At 39.7% G+C, this 24,081-nt stretch overlaps 1 protein-coding gene across 3 annotated transcripts in view; it reads right to left on the reverse strand.

The window, feature by feature from the left end:
- Uri1 (URI1 prefoldin like chaperone) overlaps window positions 1-24,081 on the reverse strand; it is a 63,229-nt gene that overhangs the window by 14,953 nt on the left and 24,195 nt on the right. For all 3 annotated transcript variants that reach the window (XM_040735428.1, XM_040735427.1, XM_040735426.1), the window contains 2 exons: window positions 11,716-11,794; window positions 10,648-10,783 (listed from right to left, as the gene is read on the reverse strand). In XM_040735428.1, coding sequence (XP_040591362.1) covers window positions 10,648-10,783; window positions 11,716-11,794 — 215 coding nt within the window. The remainder of the gene's footprint in view (window positions 1-10,647; window positions 10,784-11,715; window positions 11,795-24,081) is intronic.

The following is a 24,081-nucleotide window of genomic DNA, read 5'->3' on the forward strand; positions in this document are numbered from 1 at the left end:
CTAGTACCAAGAAAAAACAAATCCTTTAAAGGTTTCTGATGTCAGGGTTAGAGAGATGGGCTGGTTACAAGTACTTGCTGCTCTTTCAGAGGACCTAAGTTGACTGCAGCACCCACATTGGGCAGTCTAACAACTTTCTGTAACTCTAGCTCCAAGGGAGTCTGGTGCATCTGAGGGCACCTGCCCTTATGTATATGCCCATATGCTGACATAAACACCTACACATAACTAAAATAATAAAAAGAAAAAAATTTCTATTGGCAATTACAGAGAGAATGCACAAACAAAACCAAATATCAAGTAATCCAAAAGAAGACAGGAAACAAAGAGGAAAAACAAAAAGCAGAGAGAAAAAAAAACGCTAAGCCTTAATTCCAAATACATTAATAATTACATTAAATATAAACAGTCCAAATACTACTGAGAGAAATTGCCAGATTGGATTAAAAAGGGAAGTGCTATGCTGTGTGCAAGAAATGCATTTTATTATGCTGTAATTAGCACAGATGTTACTAACGGGACAATCCACAGCCCACAAACATTAAACAAGAGACCTATGTAAAAGAATCAGGAGTGAAAGAGAAAGTTATACGATCATGAAAGGGTGTTTCAGCAAAGCACAGTACTTTAACTGTCTGAAAATGAAACAAAAACTGGCAGAACTGAGGAAGACACACCCACAGCCTCAATTCTACCTGGAGAGGTCATTCTTCTTTCCACTCTGAACACAAGAACACCATCACCCACAGCATGTGGCTGCATTTGTCCAGCGCTTTTGCAGCACAACAGCACCTGTATCCTCTCCAGGGCAAAGCACTCAGGAGATGGCGCACAACCTAGTCGTGACACCAGTGTCACTGTACTCTAAAACCTCCTGTCACATACACACACACACACACACACACACTCCATAACCAGGAGAGACAGAGCTAGAAGTCAGCATCAGAAACACCACCCACACACACAGTTAACTTCCACACACACACACACACACACACACACACACACACACACACACACACACACACACACACACACACCACACTATAACCAGGAGAGACAGAGCTAGAAGTCAGCATCAGCCACACAGTTCTGGCATCAGTAAACTTTTCCTGTAAAAAGCTAGAATGTACTTCCCTTTAGATTTTGAGGGCTGTATTTGGTCTCTATCTCATATTATTCTTTTTCCCCTCTCTCACAATTCTTCGTTCATTAATTAGCTTACATTTATACACAAAAGGTGGGGTCAACCAGATGTGGCCCGAAGGTCACAGCCTGTCCTCTCCATCTCAAATGATTAGTGAGTCAATGAGCACATCCCAGGAGTTAGGAAATTTTACTCAACTGACAATGAAAATACAATGTGTCAAACAATGCAGCACTATAGCAGTGTCTGAAGTCAAAATGACAGCACCAACAGCCAAGAATAAGCACCACAAAAGACCCATAAAGTAAACCCAGAAGACATTTTAATAAGCAAAGGGGAGACAATCATAGCAGTAAGGCCAAAGGCTGGGCCCTGAAATGGCCGAGATCAATATGCCCCTCAGCCTCACTGGAAATGAAGCTTTGCGGACACAGCAGGGTTAGAAACTGTTAGCTTCTATACACTGGGTATCAATGGCACAAAGTGTCTACTGATACATCATCAATCTCCTAGGAAATAAGTAAAACTGATACCTGTCTATTTGACGATCACTACATCTATCTACACAAAAACAGCAAGAAGACACATGCTAGCAAAAACAAGGTTAAAAAGAGGACTATCACCCAAATACATTTAAAAGAAATGTAGCACGAGTTCAAGCTTTATCTGTTAGAGTACAAACTAGATATCACCAAAGAAATGGGACTTAATGTTATAAACAATTCTATTAGAAAAACTTAAGAACTTAGGTAAAACTAAGCAATTCTTTAAAAGTCAGAACATCAAAGTCTCCCTGAGGAAAATAGTAGTCTAAGTAGGGTAATACCTAGTAAACAATTTTAGTAGTCAACTGCCTTCTGCCTTCAAGTGGCTTTATTAGTAAATGCTACCAAATGTTTACAGCATCAATCCTATGCTGTATCTTAACAAAAACATAAATGGACAGAACATGTCCAAAATCACTCTATCAATCAACAAATCTTTATCAAAACATACTCGGCAATATACAAAAATAATATACCATGACCAAATATGGATCATTCAGAGAAAGAAAATCAATCAATATAACCTAACTAACAAACTGAACACAAGAGCCCATCAACCTAAGCAGAAAGAATGCATCACAAAATTAAAGATCTATTCATTATTTTTTTAAATTTTCACAACTTCCTTAATAAGGTTAAAAGGTACTAACTTAAAAAAAAAAAAGCCTACAACCAACACAACATCTTGTAGTTAAAGACCAAACGCCTTCCTTGGCAGAAAAACAGCAAGGCCAGGATGCCCACTCTTAGCTAGTTTTAAGACCAGGATGCCCATTCTCAACATTCCTGCCGAATCCCATACTCCTAGCAAGGGCCGTAAGACAAGAAATAAAGACATGGATATGGAACATGAGTTAAAACATGTCACTTTTTACGACACATGTCTACATCCAAAGTCCCAGGGCATTTATTTCAAAGAATTTCACAAAAATGACAAGATCTTAAGGCCATATGGTACAACATGAACTGAACACTCTTTAAAAAGGCAAAGATGTCCTAAATGCCTAATACAGTATACAAACTTGGAGATTTAGTATAGTTAAGATGTCAATTCTTCCTAAACTGATATATAGACTTAGGGCAAATCCAGTCACATATACCCAGGATTTATTATAGATAGAAACAAGCTTTTTCTAAAATGTGGGTGGAAAGACAAGGGAACTGAAACAGCCTAATCAAATTTTAGAAAGAACAAACTAGAGCTTATGAAGTCTTGGGTTCAGATCCTAGCAAAGTACACACGCTGACTCACAGGGCCTAATTTTAGGGCACACAATAAAGCTACAGTAACTGAAATATGGATGGACACAGACCAAAGAAACAAGCAGATGGTCTACAAAAATGGACTATACAAAGAGAGCCAATAACCAATAATACTTCATTTTACTGAGATACCGTTTAAATACCATAATTTATCCGCTTAAATGTGTAACTTAAGGGGTTTTTACATATTCCTGGAGCTGCACAGGCACCATTACAATGTATATTTTCACATTCACGGCCCTACACAGTTCACTGTCCATTCTTACTCATATCTTCCTATCCCTATACTAACTTTCTATTTTATACTTTATATTTTATATTTGTCATACTAAACACTGCACAGAAAGGAATGAGGCCTGTATAACTGGTTTCTTTCTCTTGGAATATTTTCAAGACATGTTTCTTTCATAACACTTTTCATAATACTTTCAAGACATGTCAAACTGCATTCCAGTGCATGGAAACAACCCATTATATCTATTTCTTCACTGATATTTGAGTTGTTTACACTTTGGGCTACCATGGAAATTGCTGCCACAAAGGTTTGAAATGTTTTTTTGTCTATACATTTTTATTTCATTTGCATGAAATACTATCTCTGCTAAGTCCCATGGTAATCCAGTGCTTACAATTTTTTGAAAACTAATTTTCTAATGTATACCAGTTTACATTCTCACCAGTAGCATACAAAGGTTCTAAATTTTCCACATTTTTGTTACTATAAGTTTTTATTCTAACCATCCTGGTGGGGCAATTCCTGTGGTTTCAAGTCACTAATCCATTTTGACAAGGTACAGAGTCATTTTGGAGAAAGGATGTTATTTCCAATTACAATGTTAAAAACAATTGTGCACACTCATAAGAAAAGTGAACCTTGACTTAAACCACACACTTAAGGCAAAATTAACTTGAAACATGAGCAAAGTCATAGGTACTACAAGTGGGTGAAGAACTCTTAAATGATAGCAAAGACAGACCCTAAGAGAGAAAAGTAGCAAACTGGACTTCAAAACACCATCAACAAGCAAGGAAGACATGATATAGACAAAAGAAGGCACAAGCATATCAGGCATTCTACACATGAGACATAGCATGAGTAACAAGTTTCTGAAAAGCACAAACCCTGGGGGGGGGGGGACCACTCTGTGATTAAGAGCACTTCCTGTTCCTCCAGAGTAACCAGGTTTGATCCCAGCACCCACACAGTAGTTCCCACTCCAGTTCCAGGAGATCCCATGTCCTCCTCTGGCCTCTGGTAATGGCCCGTATGCGGTATGCAGACATGCATGCAAGCAAAACACTTGTACAAATAAAAATCAATCTAAGAATTGTTAATAGATTAAAAAAAAAACCACTACCCCATTTTTTTAAAGTGGCTACAAAGGGTAACAGATAAGAGGTCACAGACTGCAGATGAATTCATCCATCGATACTCAACATCACCAGTCACTAAGGTGACGCAACTCTAACTCCTAGAAGGATACAAAAGCTCTGGAGCTCTCACCACTGCCAGTAGAAAGGGAAAGGTGGAGATGAAAAGAGTGGGCAGACACTGGATCTGCGGCTTCCTTCTGTCCCACAGAACATTCTGGCAAAGACTAGTCATTTCTGAAAACCTGAACACACATTCACTATGGGGCCTAGCACAACAAGGAAGAGCTGTCTGTGTGCAGGTTTTAGCCTGTGTATGGCATTCTCCAGCAACTCCATTCACATGCTCCAAGTGCCCTTCCAAAGCACTAAGAAGAAAACTTGTGCATGGATATCGGAGGTTACTCAGCAACAAAACTGAATGAGGAACTCTGATACAAACAACAATTCGGATAAAGCATTAGAGCAAGTGAAAAAGTCATTCTCCAAAGAGACAGGGATCCATTTGCAAAACATTCTAAGAAAATGCAAATTAACAGCAACGGAGAATGAATCAGCGATTGGCAAGCCTTAGAGACTGGTACGGGTTTGGGTCGACACACAAGTGAGCATGCGGTGTGGTCCTGCATCCTGACTTCAGTGTGTCCTCAGTATACTCACGATGGCAATGGTTAGACTAATGCCCTTGTCATAGCTCACACAACAGTATCCCAAAAAAAATTCTCCAAGAAATATGAAAAGATGATACATTCTTAGTAAATGGCAAAAAAATAAGGTCAGCACAAAGGGAGGGAGCTGAGCTTGTCCTCTTCCCACAGCCACTGTCTCTGAGCTGTGACTGACAAGTTCATTCTGCTCCTCACCATGACTGCCTTGGGGGGGGACTCGAGAGCTGCCCTGCCTCAACCCCTCAAGGGGTGAGACTGCAGGCCAGTATCAAGAGGACAAGCTATAACTTCCATGTGGAAAGACCTCTTTCCACCTTGCCATTTCCTGGTCAACAATGAAGCCACCGATTATGTTGAACTTGTTATTCCTTTTGCTTCAAAAACAAAACAAAACAAAAAAAAACAGGTAGTAGTTACCTGTAGTCTCATATCACAATTCCAGTTACTGCATGCAGGTCGAGAAGTGTGTTGCAATCTCACACTGAGCAGGCCACCCAAGCCATCAAGCCCCCTCTATACAGAACACTCACTTGTCACCTAGCCTGCTTGGTTAGCAGCTCAAATGGCACAGGAGAGCTGTATCTCAGCACCCCTTGTTTTAATAATGGCTCAGAGCATAAGAATAGTGATGCCACGTAGAGTAAAGACCAAAGGGGATCCATAAAGGGATTCAGTTAAGAAAAGGATGAGTATTTTCATTTTAAATATGAAAGAAAAAGAACGATATGCTGAAGCTGCTAAGATCTATACGATCTAAATGTAAAACTGCAGAAAAGAAACCCACACTGTTCCAGAGCCACACCTCCAACTGGGAAAACTCATGTTAAGAACCTAGTTAAGATGGAAGGATTCCAGTGAGAGGGACCCGCACCTTTTATTACTGTCAAGTTTAACAGTACACCTAAACATTTTCTTCAGCCATTATAAATTACCCTAAAACTGTGGATAAAGACCTCTGAATCCTCTTATCCTATTAAACACTACACAGTTAAATATGTGCCCTGACAATTAGATAAATACCTATAACAAGTAACATGCTCAATCACTTTCCAAAATTATATGGATCTGGGAAGTGATTTATCAAAAAAACAAATCTGTTTTTTTCCTCTAGAGCTCCAGTCTATCAATCTTTAACTGATATTGACGATTTCACTGATTTGAGAATCAAAGTGAACAAACTTTTCCAGATGCCAGGTTGACTCTCTATGTGCAGACATCAGGGAACAAGCAAAGCCTCCAAGTGAGAAAGGCATCTTTTTAAGAGCCATGCCCAGGGCTGGAGAGATGGCTCAGAGGTTAAGAGCCCTGACTGCTCTTCCAGAGGTCCTGAGTTCAATTCCCAGCAACCACAAGGTGGCTCACAACCATCTGTAATGAGATCTGGTGCCCTCTTCTGGCCTGTGGACACACATGCAGACAGAAAACTGTATACGTAATAAATAAATCTTAAAAAAAAAAAAAAAGAAGAAGAGCCATGCCCACCATCTACTAATATTAATGTAGCAAAACCCAAAGATTAATCACTGCTAGAAATTATATATAGGCCCAACAATACAATTCTGGTCAGTGTCACAAAAGATCAAAATGTATACCAATTACAAACATGGATGTGATTTGCAATTAGTCTCCAACCAGTTTCCAGAACTTCACAGAATAATAAATGAGTTCTCCAACTAATACCCACCTCTGGGTAAGCTGATATTTCAGCATTAGAAAAGTTACTTGTGCCGGGCAGTGGTGGCGCACGCCTTTAATCCCAGCACTCGGGAGGCAGAGGCAGGCGGATCTCTGTGAGTTTGGCCAGGCTGGACCAACAGCCTCCAAAACAATACAGAGAAACCCTGTCTCATAAAAACCCAAAGTTACTTGTATTTAGTATACCCTCACTTATACAGGAGGGTCCTCCAAAATTTATTTTAAAGCATGCATTTACTAGGAGGTTGAAAGCAGGATGATATATCAATTTACATATGCTATTATTAAATATAGGAACAAATTAGGAATTAAATAAGACTACTGTCAAATACAACCAAGCCAGAGCTCAAAGGTGTGCTTCCAGGTACGTATATAGAACAAGAAATTGGGTAAGCAAAAACAAAGTGGCCTTTCAAGATGAGGCAAGACCTCAAGCTACCTAAAAGGTAGCTCTCAACATCCAGTCTCTTCAATAAAAATGAGACTTCCTTCAAACCAAAAGCACATTTAACACTTCCTAACTTTTTTTGTTTTTGTTTTTGTTTTTTGTTTTTTTTTTTTTGTTTTTCTGTACTGTTTTGAAGACTGTCCTGGAACTCACTCTGTAGACCAGGCTGGTATTAAAGGCATGCACCACCACTGCCTGGCAGACATCCTAACTTTATTTATAAAGAGAACTCCCTAACTGTTATAAAGAGAAATTTCTCTGATTTCATGACAAAGAAAACAAACTACTCCTGGGCTCCAGAGTATTAAAAGCAGAGGCATATGAAGCAAAAAGACACATCAATTACAAGTTAAAATGTCCCCAACCCGTTTCAAGGTCTATCCACAGAACGACGAAACGCCTGTGGTTCACACATCATACCTTTGGAAACATGGCAAGTGGGAAGTATTTCCAGCCTCCATCACTCCACCACTCTCAAACCCTGCTTTTCCTTAGATTACCTATAATCCAGAACAGCCAACATCTTGTTGGGGAAGTCTTATGCTAATAAAGCACTGTCTGGCCAATAGGAATCTAGATAGGTGGGGCTAGGAATCCAGGAGGATTCTGGGTAGGAGAAACACAGGAGAGTCAACATGTGACGCCATGGGAGTAGGACACCGGGAACTATTCTCCGGTAAGAAACATACTTAGATTAACAATTATGGGGTAATTACTTAAGGCAGAGCTAGCCAGTAAGAGACAAACAAGGCCAACAGCTTCATAATGAATATAGCCTCCTGTGTGTTTATTTGGGACTCATGCGGATCTAGAACCAGGCTGGCGCGGCAGAGCCCAGGCGACTGGCGGGGGATAACCAAAGCGGCTAGCAAAAGAAAAAGCTTCTCTTAACAAAATGGTGTCAGGAGTGGGATGATGAATTTCCACGCAGAATGGCAAAAGCTTTAAAGGAATTTTAGAAACAGAAGAACGGCGAGAAGCACAGATTTTTGGTAGCAGCATTTTTCTCAGGTGTGCTCTGTTTTGCTAACGACAAGCCGAGATTCATGTGGCTCGCTTACGGGAGTCTTCCTGACTCGGCATAAAAAAAAAACAAAAACAGCAAGATTGTTTTAAGAGACTCTGCTAACGATTGAAAAGTGTGTACATACAGCTGGAAGTGGCAGCTTTTGCTGGGTGTCAGCATGGACTGAGGCAGTAAACTGGAATCATGCTTACGCCCGCCATCTTGGAAAAAAAAAAACCGCAGTTTAAAACAGCCACGGTTTTACAGATAAGACACGTGGCCAGAAAAACATAAAGATTTACAGTAAAGTCAGACTTGGATGAACAAAACCTCTAAAGGTTTACAGTGTGTTTAAAAATATACGTGACATTGAGAGAGAAAATAAAATGACAAAGTGGTAAATAAATACAAAAGCCGGCGTTGTGGTGGTGCACGCCAGTAGGAATTACTCCAGAGGCAGAGGCAGGCAGATTTCCAAATAGAAATCCTGTCTCAGAGAAAAATAAATAAAAGGAAAATAAATAAAGTAATAATAGATAAATAAATAAGCCACGTAAAGATGGAAAATACACAGAGAGTCTGGATACTGTACGCTATTATGTTTTTCAGTTTTTTGCTTGCTCAGGAAGGAACTGCTGCTAAAGTACACTTGATTATAAATGCTGCTGAATTAATCCAACTTCTATCTTTTGAAAATGCCTTGACTTCAAAATTTAAGTATAAGGATATGTTACTCGGAAAAGGAGTTTTTGCTTATGTTTCCACAGAACATAAAAAGCTGAGGATTTCTTCCAGACTTCTGTGGTTTGACGAACCAAGACCCCCAGAAGCAGTGGACCAGATGTTCCAACAATTGAAACAGCTAAGATGATGCAGTTTTACAGGCCCAGAAAATACGGACTGATACAGGTTTCTGTGTTTTGTCATGATCCCCATGGTATGAACAGCGCCCCCTTCCAGCAGGAAGCAGTTTGGAATGAACGACGTCCCAATTCCCATCTTGTTTATAAATCTTTGTTTTCATTTAAATGGGATTGTTTATAATTGGCTAATGATCACAGCCAATATTTTTTAATGGTAAAAAGGGGAATTATGGTATGGGTATTGTTTTTCATTTATTGAGACAAAATCGAGGTCAATTTTGTGATGCTTATATTTCTCCTCTTGATTAAGTATTGTGCTTATACTGATCTTTTACAACGTAATGCATAATTGAATACAGACTATAGATAGTTACTTATAATAGAATTTCTAGTTACATAAGTTAGGTTTCTAGATATACAGAAATATATTTGAGATGGACAGTCTTCAAACCTCTCAAAGACCTTCAGAACATGGCATTTAAAATGGTTTAGGGTTTGTCTTGACAATGAGAAATGTCTGATCCTGGCAGCACCAATTACGTCTGAGAGGAAGATGGGCATCGAAGAAACTCGTTATAAAGTTTGCTTTCAACATGGCAAGATTAGCCATTTGGGCAAGAAACTGCTCTTGCCTAGATTGTTTGACTGTTGTTGTATCATCTGGACATGCAGGACCCACAGGAAAGTGACTACTGAACTCAGTCTTACAGGGTTCCTGCTTGATGAAGAGTCTATGAGACTTTCTGCAGGACAAAGAAAAATGACTGACAGACTGCCAACGCAGATAGACAGTTTGAAATTTCCTGCTTTGCTGAGAAGTGTTCCAGACACATTGTGGCCTATGGGCTGAAGATGGATGCCCCAACGTTACAGAGGAACTTCGGGTGCCTGTCCAGGCAGTTAGATGTCTCTGTCAATCCTAGTGTTTATATATTATCCTTCTGTGGTCTTTGATGGAGTTGAAGACAGATAGTTATAGTTTTCCTTAGTTATGATAAAAGATAAGTTACATATAGAACTTTGGACTCACAAGGATGGTATGGATGATATTTTCTTTAAATCTTGCTAAAATATTGTAACTATGTTCTTATTTGATAACTGTTCTGTTATATACAATTTGACTGTGTTAAAGTTAAGACCTTTCTTTTTGTTTAAACAGAAAAGAGGAGATGTTGGGGAAGTCTTATGCTAATAAAGCACTGTCTGGCCAATAGGAATCTAGATAGGTGGGGCTAGGAATCCAGGAGGATTCTGGGTAGGAGAAACACAGGAGAGTCAACATGTGACGCCATGGGAGTAGGACACCGGGAACTATTCTCCGGTAAGAAACATACTTAGATTAACAATTATGGGGTAATTACTTAAGGCAGAGCTAGCCAGTAAGAGACAAACAAGGCCAACAGCTTCATAATGAATATAGCCTCCTGTGTGTTTATTTGGGACTCATGCGGATCTAGAACCAGGCTGGCGCGGCAGAGCCCAGGCGACTGGCGGGGGATAACCAAAGCGGCTAGCAAAGGAAAAAGCTTCCCTTAACACATCTGAACTAACAAATCCTGACGACTGCTTGGGTCACATTCCCCACCTCTGGAGCCTGCAAGCTGACACACACAACAGAACACCTTCACAAGAGGTACCTACGTTCTTTCCGGTGCTCAACTAAACCCACAGCCTGTTTTGCCGAGCACTTTGCAAACCAGTTGTCCCCAAGTAAAACAGTGACTTCATTAGTGTGGACAAGTTTTCCTGGCATGAAGGCAAGAGGGCCAAATGGTACCTGTTGGTTAAAAAAGAAAGAGAAAGGCAAAAATTTTAAGATACATTTTAAAAATACTTAGCATAAGAAACCCTACATTACTGAAATTCTTAACTATGCACTGGGAAAAATAAAATGTCAATTTCACAGAAATTTAGCATTATATTGAAATTTAACCAGGAAAATCTGTAGAAAATTGTCTTAGGCCAATAAATCCACATTAAAACAGGGAAAAACATCCACAGAATATTTCCATGACAACTATTAGAGAAAGTAGTGCTGTCTCTGGATGTTTATACATTTCATTAATTCTAATCTAAGTGAAACTAAAACAGTAATAAAAACTATTGTCAGTATAACTAAAACTATGTTTTAAGGCAGGAATTAAGAGTTGCATTGCCATCTACCTATCCATACTTAATCTAGTACAACAGAATAAATCCTCATGGAGCACACTGATGCAATGGAGGCTGCAGCCAAAGGCTTGCGACAGACTACATGTCATGAGGAAGGTCATTCAAAAAGAAACTAGCAGTACCTCTCATATTAAATATATATATATATATATATATTTATATATATCACTGTTCTGGGTTTTACGTCTGTGAGTTATCAGACATTATGGCTTATTCTTGTTCTTGATTAACAGGGAATAGCTGAAAGTCATATTCCTATCATAATTATAGTTTATATATAAATGTATCTACATGCCAAACATGTCAGATCTTTGCTAATATGCCATGATGTCATAATAATTATATGCAAGTTATTGTATTACTTTTGCTTTAAGGCCTAACAAAGCAAACTTCCCTTACTATGGAGTCACCTCTTGACAACGTATCAGCTGACAGTCTGTGAACTGGCATACACAGCAGGGGGATATCCTATCATTTTGCCATTAGACTTTCTACAATGAACAACATGTGGCTCTAAAAGGAATACAGAAAACATACCATGACGTCGTAGGACAGCTTGTCAGGCAAGGTTCTCAGTCTCTCTTGAAGAGCACTATAGTCACTGTCTACTTTCTCCCTGATGAGGAAAACACCAAACGCAAAATGAGTACACAGACTAACATCTACCAAGAGTCCTGTTGGCTTTGTCCAGCAGTTTATACTACTATAAAATGAGTTTAGGAGGTCAGCAATGGCATTATTCTCCCATAAATTTACTCAGAAATTAAAATTCATTCTGAAACAGAACACTCACATCTTGACAATTTGCTTCTAAAGGTAGAAGATAGCCTAGTCTAAATAAAATGTATTAATTAAGGAAATCTGAAGAAGGGGCTATGTTTAGAGGGAGCTAGGAACTGAAACTGTCATATAGCTTCTGAGTGAATAAACAGATTGTATAGCAGAGACTGTGACCACAGGTACTTCAGTTCTCATCAGAAAACGTACTCCTCAACTAGTCATATGAATCTGAACTGAACAAGGTAGGAAATCTGACCAAGGGTAGAAAGAAAATTAGGCAGCAGTAATGCAGAAAGCATTCCAACTAGTGTCTGAAATCTGTTTCATGGTGTATCAAAACAACTATTAGCGGTTGTGGTAGCACATGCCTGTGACCCCAATACTAGGGAGTAAGAGGCAGGAGGATAAGGAGTTCTGGGTCATTCTTGGCTATATGGTGAGCTCAAAGCCAACCTGCTAGATTACATGAGATTCTGACTCATGTGCATGTGTGCAAACTGCTTCCCACAGGGCTTCAGCATACTGGGCGTCAACCACCCCTCTTCCTAAGCCTGAGCCTATGCTGAGATGATGCTTCTTTGGAGGCCAAGTGTCCTAAGGACTCTTTGATAGGATGGAGGCTACACACTAATCTAAAGCATTGAACTATTCCGTTTAAGGATAACAAAAACAATAAGCTCACCAAGTTAGCAAGTAATGTAAATGACTAAAATTTATCCTAAGTGTCATGTAGGTAGCCACCTAGATAATATAAAAATGACTCTACTACAAGCCATGGAATTGGCATCAGTTTGCTCCTTAGCTCCACTACAGCAGTAGTAGCATAATTAATAAAAATTATCCACTCAAGTCAAGATCTCAGAGCATTTCACGTGTTGCTATTTATCCTGAAAACACTCCTGCAGAAATGTCACTCAACATTTTTCTCTTATATAAAATAACAGAAGGAAAACAGAAAACCAATACTGGAGAGAGCCTGATCTCCTTCCTGTGTCCTGTCCAAGCAGACACCCAGCTACCTTAGCTCTTCATCTTACTTTTCACACAAAATCTCCTTTTCCAAAGTTCAATTACTGTCTATGAACTCTCCCAGAAACTCTTATCTATAAGCACACACAAAATATCTACTTTGGTATGTCTCTCGTGCATGTATGTGTGAGGGGATGCACGGCAACATGCGAAAGCTGGGGATCAGCACTGCGTGTCTTCTACAGGCACTTTCCACCCCATTAGACAGGGTCTCACCGATTCTGCTGGAATAGCTCCAGGCATCTTCCTATCCCTGCCTCCCCAGCACTAGGGTTATGGGTACAAAATCATCTTCCTAGGCCCTGTTATCCTTCTGGGTACATTTTTATATGAACAAAATGGCAAAAGCCTTCATGTATGGGACTATGTACCAGAACCAGAACCAGGACCAGGACTAGGACTAGGACCAGGACCAGGACCAGGACCCAGAGGGACCATAGCTTGAGGTCAAAACAAAGCGTGAATCCCAGCTTTCCTACTTCACTTACACAAATGAATCTTAGGCTTAGCTTCTTCTTCCAGGTTAAAACTGGAAAAACCCTTGCTCACAGGTTCAAAAGCATTAAAGGATAATTTTCAGAAAAGATTAAGTACAAAGATAAGATTCCACTTAACTTAGTCATTCAGTTGGATAGTATGACTTACTGAGATGACAGGACAGCTGAATGTCACCCTTCAGAGCTCTGGAGACAGGGTCAATGTGAGCAATAAACAAGGTGATATGATACAGTGCCAACGTATCACAGACGCTCATTAATCTATGGAATACTAACAGCCTCTGTGATTTAGACGGGGACTGTAAAAGCTCAAGGACTATCCATCCACTATCTAATGCTTCTGATTAGGTCCAATTAAAGTCAGCATTCGACATGTCTTACAATGGTAATCACGCCTAGAAAAGGGGACTTAAAAAAAGAAATTCTGTATGCCCTCAGAGAACAGACAATTCAACCAAGGTAATGTCAGCAATCAGTATTTCAAAATGAACACTCAGTTTTAACCTTCATTAATAACTCTCTCTATAGCAAAAATGTGGACAAACTAAAGAACAGTTTAAGATTAGAATTGCTATTTCTGTATTTTGAGTTATTTTCTAAAGACAGAAAAAGAAAATGGAAGATGATTTAAAACACAGCAATGCAGAAACACCTTTTGAAGGAAAGTCCCCTAGCTGTGTGTCTTGAAGAAATTCCTGAACACCATTCTGGTCAAAAATGTCCAGAACCAAGTACTTAAACAAAACATGATCTCCACAGCCCTCTAATACACAAGGCCAATAGTCCCTGTAAAATATCACAAGCAGCAGCAAAGTCTGTGTGAGTGTGCGTGTGTGTCTGTCTCTGTGTCTACACCTACACACACACACACACACACACACACACACACACACACACACACATTTTTAATTGCAGGATAGTTTGCCTACAACGTATGCAGTACCCAAGGAGGACAGAAGAGGGTGTAAGATCCACTCGGGCTAGAGTTACAAGAGGTTATTATGTGTTTTGGGAGCTGAACCCAAGTCCTCTGCAAGAGTGGTATGGGCTCTTAACTGCTGAGCCACAAAAATACAAGTTGACTTTTTTTTTCCTTGAGACCGGGTTTCTCTGTATAACAGTTCTGGCTATCCTGAAACACACTTTGTAGAACCATTCTGGCCTCAAACTCACAGGGATCAGCCTGCCTCTGCCTTCTGAGTGCTGGGATTAAAGGTGTGCGCCACCACACCTGGTTTTAAATTTTAATTTTTATGTGAGCACTTTGCCTACATGTACACCTATGCACCACATGCGTGCCTGGAATCCTCAGAAGTCACAAGAGGACACTGGATCCCTTGCAACTAGTTACAGACAGTTGTGAGCCATCATATGGGTGCCAGGAACTGAGCCTGAGTCCTCTACAAGAGCAAGTGTTCTATACCATCTCTCAAGCCCCAGTACAAGTTCTCTTAGGAACTAATGTTAAAAACTGGACAAGGTTAATATTTGCACCCCAAATATTAATAGATCTCTTTCAACTTTATTACTTGGAAACATCAATTTTAAGTGATATGGTCTTACTAAAATATAGCAACCAAAAGATGATTACCTGAAATACTTTTTCTTCAAATGGAAAACAAAGTTCAGGTATAGTTGGATCAAGCCTCTCAAATCCACTCACTTACCCCCATGTTTGTCATAGCGTATTTAACACAGATTGCATTCAGTCCTATCACCACTCCTTTTCCTGGTATTACAGACTGAGCTTAGGGTCTTACGCACAGTAGGCAAAGACTCTACCACTGACTTTTGGGGTTTTTTTAATTTTTTTGATATAGGATTTCACCATAGGATTTCACCAAGTTGCCCAGACTGACGTTGAACCTGCCATCCTCCTATTTCACTGGGAGTAGCTAGGATGAATGGTCTGTGCCACCAAGCTCACAGCCTTCAATTCTTAACTTTAAAGTTTTATTCGTACCATATAGTTTTATGCAACATTCCTCATAGAAATAAGAACTATAACTCAACTGAATGGCATAAAAAAAGCAAGCTCCTTTTGAACCTCACTGGCCATGTCTACATACCTCTAAGAAGCTCCTTTGGTTTTAAAAAGGCAGCAGCAATGAAAGCATAGAACACATCTATGAATAGTCCTAACCTTAAAGCATTAAGATCAGGACAGATCCTACGGGAAATATTTATTTTCATAGAAGTGTAACAAGTCTGAGAGAGCAAGCTAAATGAGGTGTGTGTGAGATTATTTAAAGGTGAAGTACGCCAATGACTTGCTCTGAAATGCCTGAGAAAGGAACGGATTAATGATTAAGACATGGCTGGTGTAAAATCAAGGTCCAGTCCAACTGTTCTGTGCAGGCGAAGATTTCTATAACAGATCATTTGTAGGGGTACAGGAGAGCGTGTATTCAATCTTTCTCTTACGGGAAAAATACTTTTGTAAAGAGAAAGTAAGCTCCTACGTCCCTGTTCCAAGTGATGGCTCTCATCTCCATCTTTAAAGGGATGAAACTAAACCTCTGCTTATAAGAGCAGAATCTCCCAACTGTCAGAAGGGATACTGACAGAAAATACTAACACTAAACTGTCTCCTAGGAGGAAGTCTCCCATCGTTCTCTTTCCCTTTACCTCACCTGCTAAACAAACAAAAAAGCAGAAAACACTGTGAGAAGCGTAAAAGAAAAGGACTTTACATCAATGCAGAAGTGCGGGTTGTTTTCTGTAGCAAGAGTTGTTTGTAAGAAACAGTGAGACCCAAAGCTTCTGAACCATGCAGGAGCCAACAGCAGCTTTTTTAGTTCATTATCACCACTTTGGAACTACCGTATAAACACTGAGGAAAACCTACTTTCGATCCAGTCCACTAGATAGTAACCCACTCCTCTGCAACAGAGCCTTGGACGACACCACAGAGGCCATCACGCAAATCTAGCAGGCCTTAAATTAGCTCCACCAGCCTGAAGGGTCCCTGGGCCACCTCTGAATTAAGAAAGTTCAGTTCAGTTCAGGCAGAGATTCTCTCTCATTGCTACAGCAGGAAATGACACTTTTCTTCAGGGCCCTCTTAAGTCTAAGGAAGCTTTCGGGTTACATGACAAAATATGAACATTCTTGAAAGAAGGAACGATCCTTTCTGTGAACTGGAAGGGAAAAGAATGCTCCTCACTCACAATTTAAAAATGTTTGTATGAAATGGCATCGTCACATTTTCTTCTCAAATAGTCACAGCAAAATTTGACTTTACTTAATTCAAAATTAAAATCTACCAAAAAAGGTTAAGGCAAAATGGAGACAAATTCCTTTCTATAATGCATTACACCTAAGCACCTAAGAGTTCACTTTATCAGAATATGCTGATGACCTAACACATGTTCCTCGCATTTTACTCGTCATAGAAAACATTAAAGATAAAAATAAAAAGATAACCTGCAAGTTTACATCAGCTTAACAAATTACTGAGAGGCAGATCCAACTACCACTCCAGTAGATTTCTCTACACAGTGTTACAAAACAAGGAACACACAGAGAAGCTGGAAGGGACAATGTGTTCCCATGTTCTCTCTAAGGCCAACCACATGGACATGTGATCTGAGATTCGTCAGTCATCCTAAGTGCCTGTTTCTTCATTTATAATTAATGTTTTGCTCTAAGAATAATCAAAAATGAATTAAAAGTGGAAGGGGGAGGTCTAAACTTACACCAAAGCATACTGGTCTTTGAAAGAAATCCCCAAGTTTCCAAGTTCAGCTAAGTTTATGTGATAAATTTGCAGATAATTTGTATGCCCTTGTTCATTTCCCTAATTTCCTATAACTGATACATGTTCCTGTTATAAATAAGTTAAAGGGAGAAACCCTATCAAAAGAGGGGGGATTTTCTCTCCATCTTTGAATGACTGTACCAGCTTCTACTTAAATCTCCATAATTCATAGCCTTTGCTACATTAATTTAGTTTTTCTACACTTCCAAAGTCAACTTTAAGAAACAGTGATTGTTTTTGGCCACCCTGGGGTGGTGATTTAGGCTGTTATTCCTATGACAAACAGAGAAGAACTCATTTTCCAAAATTTACAGAGACCTTCTCATACTCCCACAGGTTAAAGCTCTTATAAGAAGTTTAAAAGGGGAGGCAATATTGGTTCTTAATCTATTAAGTATTTAAAATCCTCTGAATTACCTTTAACTCAAAAATGAATAAAAATAATTGGGAAAGCCTCACCATTTGGTTATGAATTCATGTGAGATATTAAAATAAATCAGCCAGGTGGTGATGGTACACGCCTTTAATCCCAGCACTCAGGAGGCAGAGGCAGGCAGATCTCTGTGAGTTTGAGGCCAGCCTGGGCTACAGAGTGAGTTCCAGGACAGCCTCCAAAGTCACAGAGAAACCCTTTGAAAAACCAAAGATAGAGATAGCTAGACAGACAAACAGCAGGTTTCAATTTGTACAATCTGCAAGTTCCAGGACAGCCAAATTCACACAGAGAAACCCTGCAGATAGATAGATAGATAGATAGATAGATAGATAGATAGATAGATAGATAGATAGATAGATAGATAGATCCCACAAACCTTCAAGGTACAAGCTGGTTTTCTACTGATATGAAGTTAAGGAAAGAAGAGAAGCCCTAACCCTCAAACCCTTGGCTCCCCAGATGCTCTCTGAATTTACACCAGTCAAGAAACTGTGAACCAGACAAAGTACTTGGATATTTGGAAACAAATTGTCAAACTTAATTTTCCAAAAAGTTATAAATGGAACTGTAAAAAAATTACTTTTGTGTGTCTACATTTGCATGTTCAGGTGGCTACAGAGGCCAAAGGAAATTATCAGATCCCTGGAGCTGGAGTTACAAGCTACTGGGACTTGACATAGGTGTTGGAAATAAAACTTGTCCTCTGCAAGAGCAGGAAGTTCTCTTACCTCCTGAGCCATCTCTCCAGGTCCCATAATTAGAAGCTTTCTAAATAGTGTAAACTCAGAGAGAGAGAATCCCCCTAAACATAAGTCTGCCATTTTTATGTCCAAAAACTAATTTTCTTACATCCAAAACTATGACACAAAATCTTGGAGACTACTAAAAGTAATTATTTCAAATTGTAAGTTAGAAATCATTTAAAGAAAAAGAAGACCGGGAGGTGGTGGTACACATCTTTAATCCCAGCACTCAGGAGGCAGAGACAGGGAGATCACTGAGTTTGAGGGCAGCCTGGTTTACAAGGCGAGTTCCAGGACAGGCTTCAAAACTACACAGAGAAACCCTGTCTTGAAAAACTGAAAGAGGGAGGGACGGAGGGAGGAAGGGGAAAGAGGGAGGGAGGATTTCTAACCTGACCTCAATAGCACAAATACACTAAGCTTAAAGTAATAAAATGTTTTTAAAATACTGGGGAAAAATTAGTTTCAATTGTAAGAAAATTTATTTTTACTACATTACAACCTTTCTATAATAACTAAGCATGTATTCACCTTACAGACAGAATAAAAATTTAAAAACTAGATGGCTCAGAGGTTAAGAGCACTTATTGCTCTCGCAGAGGCCCCACGTTCAGTTTTCAGCATCCATGTCAGGTCATCCACAGCCACCTAGAACCCAAGTCCTTTTTCTGGCCTTCGAAGGCACCAGGCAGGTGGTGCACTTACATAAATGTAGGTACTCACACATAAAATAGAGCAATTTGCTCTGAAACATTATATACAAAAACTCCCAATCTAGGTGATGTTTGATATCGAATGACAAAAACGACGACCTAAAATAGGTAAGAAGGGATCTGTACCCACTGTACCTACTCTTCCTCCCATCATCCCTTGGGAGTCACTCAGTGGTAACTGCCCAGCTCCAACAGCAAAAGCAGGTAAGATGTCCAGATGATTTTGTGACTGTTATCTGCTTTATTCGAGGGGCTGGGGAAAGGTGGGAAAAAAGGAAAAACCCAACAGAAGAGTCCATACAAAACAGTGACCAAAAGCATAGTCAATTAAATCGAACTCTGAAAAACTTAGCTTCCCAATTCACCACACACTGAATAATGAAGTCGTCGTTGTGAATAAGTTATTTCTACAATAAATTTCATAAACACACATATGAAGATTGTAGGAAAACACTTTCAAGTATTCACAGAAATTATTAGGAACAAATATTCAGTGGTGGCTTACACTTGTAATCTTAGCACTTAGGAAGCTGAGGCAGGAGGATGACTGGGACTCTAGGGGTACCCTGGATTCCATAGCAAGTCCCTCTCCACCATGGGATACCAGATAAGACCGTGTCTCCAAAATTGGAGGGAAAAAAAGAAGTATTTATGGGACAGATTCTTCCCTCAACAATAGACAGACACAGTTTCCAAATTTGTACGTGTATATGTGTGTGTACATAAAACAAATACATATACATGTATCTATTTTCCCCATTCCTAACAGTAAAGAGGAGGGAATTTAAAATCTATTTAACTTTATGTGCATTGGTGTGAAGGTATCAGATCCCCTAGAACTGGAGTTACAGACAGTTGTGAGCCATCATGTGGAAAAGAAGTCTTTAGAAAGGCTTATGATTTTACCTATTCGTGGATGTTTCTATTTCCCACTAAATTCTATGACCATAAACTTGAACAGGAACTAGTTTCCCCAAATAGTGATTTTTATCCAGTTTTCTTTTAGAAAGTAACAAATATCAAGCATTTGTTTTACAGTTTCTCTCTTAAAACTCACATGCTCAAGTGTTTTCAAGTTCATCAAACTTTAAGCAACTCTTGGCAATATTAAACACATGCACAAATAAAATACTGTATTTTTCATTTAAGTTAGCGTTGTAAAATTTAATACTAGATATCATCTCTACCTAAAATCCTCTTACAAGCCTTAAAGGAAATAAGGTCTTTTCTTTTTAATTATATGTATGGCAGGTGTGCATGTAGTGCAAGTGCCTGAGAAGGCCAAGGGCACTGGATACCCGGGAACTAGAGTTATAGGTGTTACAGCTTCCTGGTGTAAGAGGTAGAAAACGAACCGGGTCCTCTGCAAGAGCAGTATGTGCCCTAACCACTGAGAAATCTCTCTCCAACCCCCACGCAAGCTATTTCTACACCTCCCTTGCATACAATTGATGGATATAAACAAGACCTCCATGCCAATGATTTAGCTTTGCCCTGTCCACAGGCACTACTTTATTCAATCCCATAGGGAACACAAAGTAATGAGTCTCTCTTGTAGGATCTGGCCAATAGGAATCATCTGCCTTATACTAAAAATGGCCACAAAGGTTTTGTTCTAGCAACAGATAGCAGTCATTTCTTCACCTTCTGAGTCTGGCTGGCTCTAGACGTTCCTCTGAACATCACAATGTGGCCTTGCAGCTTCCACAATGTCATTTAAAAAGGAAAGGATGCTAGGACAAATGGCACAAAGACATAGCAGGCTAGGCTAACAGGGCCTACTTAGCCCAGGATGCCCTTCAACTTGGGCAGTGGAATCCTGGGCACCTACAGGCTGACTGCCCTGCTCTACTGCCTCTAGTTTAAAAGGCTTCATCACAAAACGTATTTAAGATAGGCACACACAACTCTAAGAATATGCTGAGGAAGCCAACTTTCTGCCTGATAAAAAGATACAGTGTGAGGCAGGCGGATCTCTGTGGGTTCCAGGACAGTCTCCAAAACAATACAGAGAAACCCTGTCTCGAAAAACAAACAAAAACAAAAAAAAAAGTTGGTTAAAAACAAAAAGACACAGTGTGACTGGGTATGGTAGCACCTGTCTAGAATTCCAGTACTCTGGGAAGCTAAGGGAGGAGGACTGCCCCAACTTCCAGGCCAGCCTGGGACATAGTGGAAGATAAGACCCAGACAAATAAATAAGGGGGCATGAATACAAAACATTCACAAATATGTACAAAACAGTGAGATCTTTATTCTTTTTCCTTATTTATATGACATCTCCACCTTTCCAAAGATATACCATTTATTCTCTAGTTCTTGAGTGACAGCTGAATACACACCAAGGCCCTGCAAGTCAGGTGGCAGCACATCTGCCTGAAAGAAAACTGAGGGTTCTTAGTGGAACTGCTCCAGGATGCAAATGATAGAACTCAGATGCAGGCCTGTGATTCCAAATGCTGTACAAGGATAAAAGAAAAATAGAGAGATGCAAATAATCTCCCCCACGATAATCAGCTGCAAGTAGACCACACATTCATATTCAATGAGAAAATAAGCCTGTAGCATCACATTTTCCTGTGTGAGGTACAAATGATAGACAAAAAAAAGCTTGTTAGTTTGCTCGATTTCAGTTTTCTGAGACAGGGTTTCCCTGTGTCACTCTGACTGTCCTAGAACTAGTACTGTAGATCAGGCTGGTCTCGAACTCAAGGAGCTCCACCTGCCTCTGCCTTCCAAGTGCTGGATTAAAGGAATGCACCATCACCACATGGCTAAAAAATTGTATTAATTAGTTAGTTAGGTCTTGGTCAAACTGAAAACCACTATTAGCGGGGTGATGGTGGTGCACACCTTTAATACCAGCACTAGGGAGGCTGAAGCAGGCAGATCTCTGTGAGTTTGAGGCCAGCCTAGTCTACAGAGCAAGTTCCAGGACAGGCTCCAAAACTACACAAAGAAACCCTGGGGGGGCGGGGGAGAAGGGGGAGAGAGAGGGGGGAGAGGGAGAGAGGGAGACAGGGAGAGAGGGAGAGAGGGGGAGAGGGGGAGAGGGGAGAGAGAGAGAGAGAGAGAGAGAGAGAGAGAGAGAGAGAGAGAGAGAGAGAGAGAGAGAGAGAGAGAGAGAGAATTTCAAAGCTTAAATTGTATTTTTTTGTCTCTAAATAAAAGAATCCATTTAAATTACACATGAACGCTACTAGCAAAAGAGTTCCATCTTTAAAGTCATTTATTTTGCTCTGCTTCTTACATTAGCAGATATCCATGTAGATAAGGGCATAGCTACCTTAACTGCACTTTAGACTGGCTAATAACAAGTGTCAAAAATTAAAAACAATGTTTTTAAAAATTGTATCTAAGGCATGTTTAAGAATGGCTCCGTCTCTGAACTTCCTCTATTTGTTCCATATGGCAGCAAACTGCAAAAAAAAAAATTGCTTGGATTTCTCTGTTCAGTGTCCTACTAGAAGCCTCTGTGACTGGGTCTTTAGGCTGGGAACATCTGCTCAGCCTTGCCCAAGGCAGGAAGGTCTTCTCTGCCTGAATATATGACATGTAATGACAGCACAATATAGCCACAATACTGCCACAACCTCTGGATCCCTACGGCCTGACTCTGGTAAGAAAGTAGACATTTTTGTTTCAATTTCTGAACATATTAAATGAGTTCAAAATCCACTGGTCAGCCAGATTCTAGCAACATCGTGATATTATTTATAGGCAAATAAAATACTGTTTCCTAAATCCTGTCAGAAGTGATTCAGAGCAGAAAAAAAAAATTAACGAGAGAAAAAGAATTGTAATCTTTAGCATACAGACAAGGTACAATAAACTTTAAAGTACTGTGTAGGCAAATGTGCCAGTCTTCTGTAGTTTAGAGGCCTTTAGCTAAGACCCTGAAGAGAGACCGAGAGTCTATGAGCCTGCTCTGACCCAAGTGTCACTACTCTCCAGGCTTGTGCACTGTCGTACTGTTTGTAAATAAAACAGTGTAGAGAAAACTAGATTTCACTTTCACTCCTTCACATTCACTAAGGGATGATTCTGTGCCAATCACAGAAGCAAAGACTGCGTGGACAACAGGATAAAAACATGTCTGCTGTCCTCAAGAATTCTCCACCAGAGGAACAATTTTACCAAGCCGTCTAGAAGCAAGATGTTAATTCTAGGTTCGTGTATGCTGGAGTCCGTTCTGAAAGAATACATCCTCTTATTTCTGAACCCCTTACCAAAAACAAGACACACAGGTCCAAGGAATGAAACTACCTCTAATGGTTACTTACAAATAAGTCACTTTGGCCAAATCTACAAAAGAAAAGCCTTCTCTGGCCAAGGGCTTGCACACACTTCCCATTTTCAGCTGGAACGAAGGCACAGTCAAAGTGAACGCTCCATTATGGAAATGCTGACAGACCTACACCACCAGTGGATGCAATTACAACGCTGCATTTATTGAAAATTAATGAAGTCCTGGATTTTTATTTATAAAGTGGGTATTATTAGTTTTAGATTGGTTTCCGCAAGCCAATAGTCCAAACTGAATAAGATGATGGGTACAGATTGCACTGATCTTCACTTATCCACTGCTTGCAGCCTATGTGCATTTAAACCAAAAACATGACATACACTAACTATAAATTATTTCCTTGGAGATCTCTCAGGCATGAAGAAAAAGCCTTTTAAAATAAATTTAAAATATTATATGCTTGATGGTGTATAACCGAAGGTTTAATCTCACCACTAAAGGGGCAGTTACGATGATTTTGCAATAACCCTGCAGACAATAATCAAGACAGCTCCTGTTGTTCTCTCAGTCAAATCTTCGTAAACACAGCATGGATAGACTGTAATTTGATATCTGTAAGATCAACAGCCATACCTCATGACGACTCCTAATATAAGATTTTATTCACCACTAAATTGAGCGTTTTCCTCAGAAGCAATA

This window comes from Mesocricetus auratus, unplaced genomic scaffold (assembly GCF_017639785.1).
Source record: "Mesocricetus auratus isolate SY011 unplaced genomic scaffold, BCM_Maur_2.0 Super-Scaffold_100046, whole genome shotgun sequence".
Lineage (NCBI taxonomy): Eukaryota > Metazoa > Chordata > Mammalia > Rodentia > Cricetidae > Mesocricetus > Mesocricetus auratus.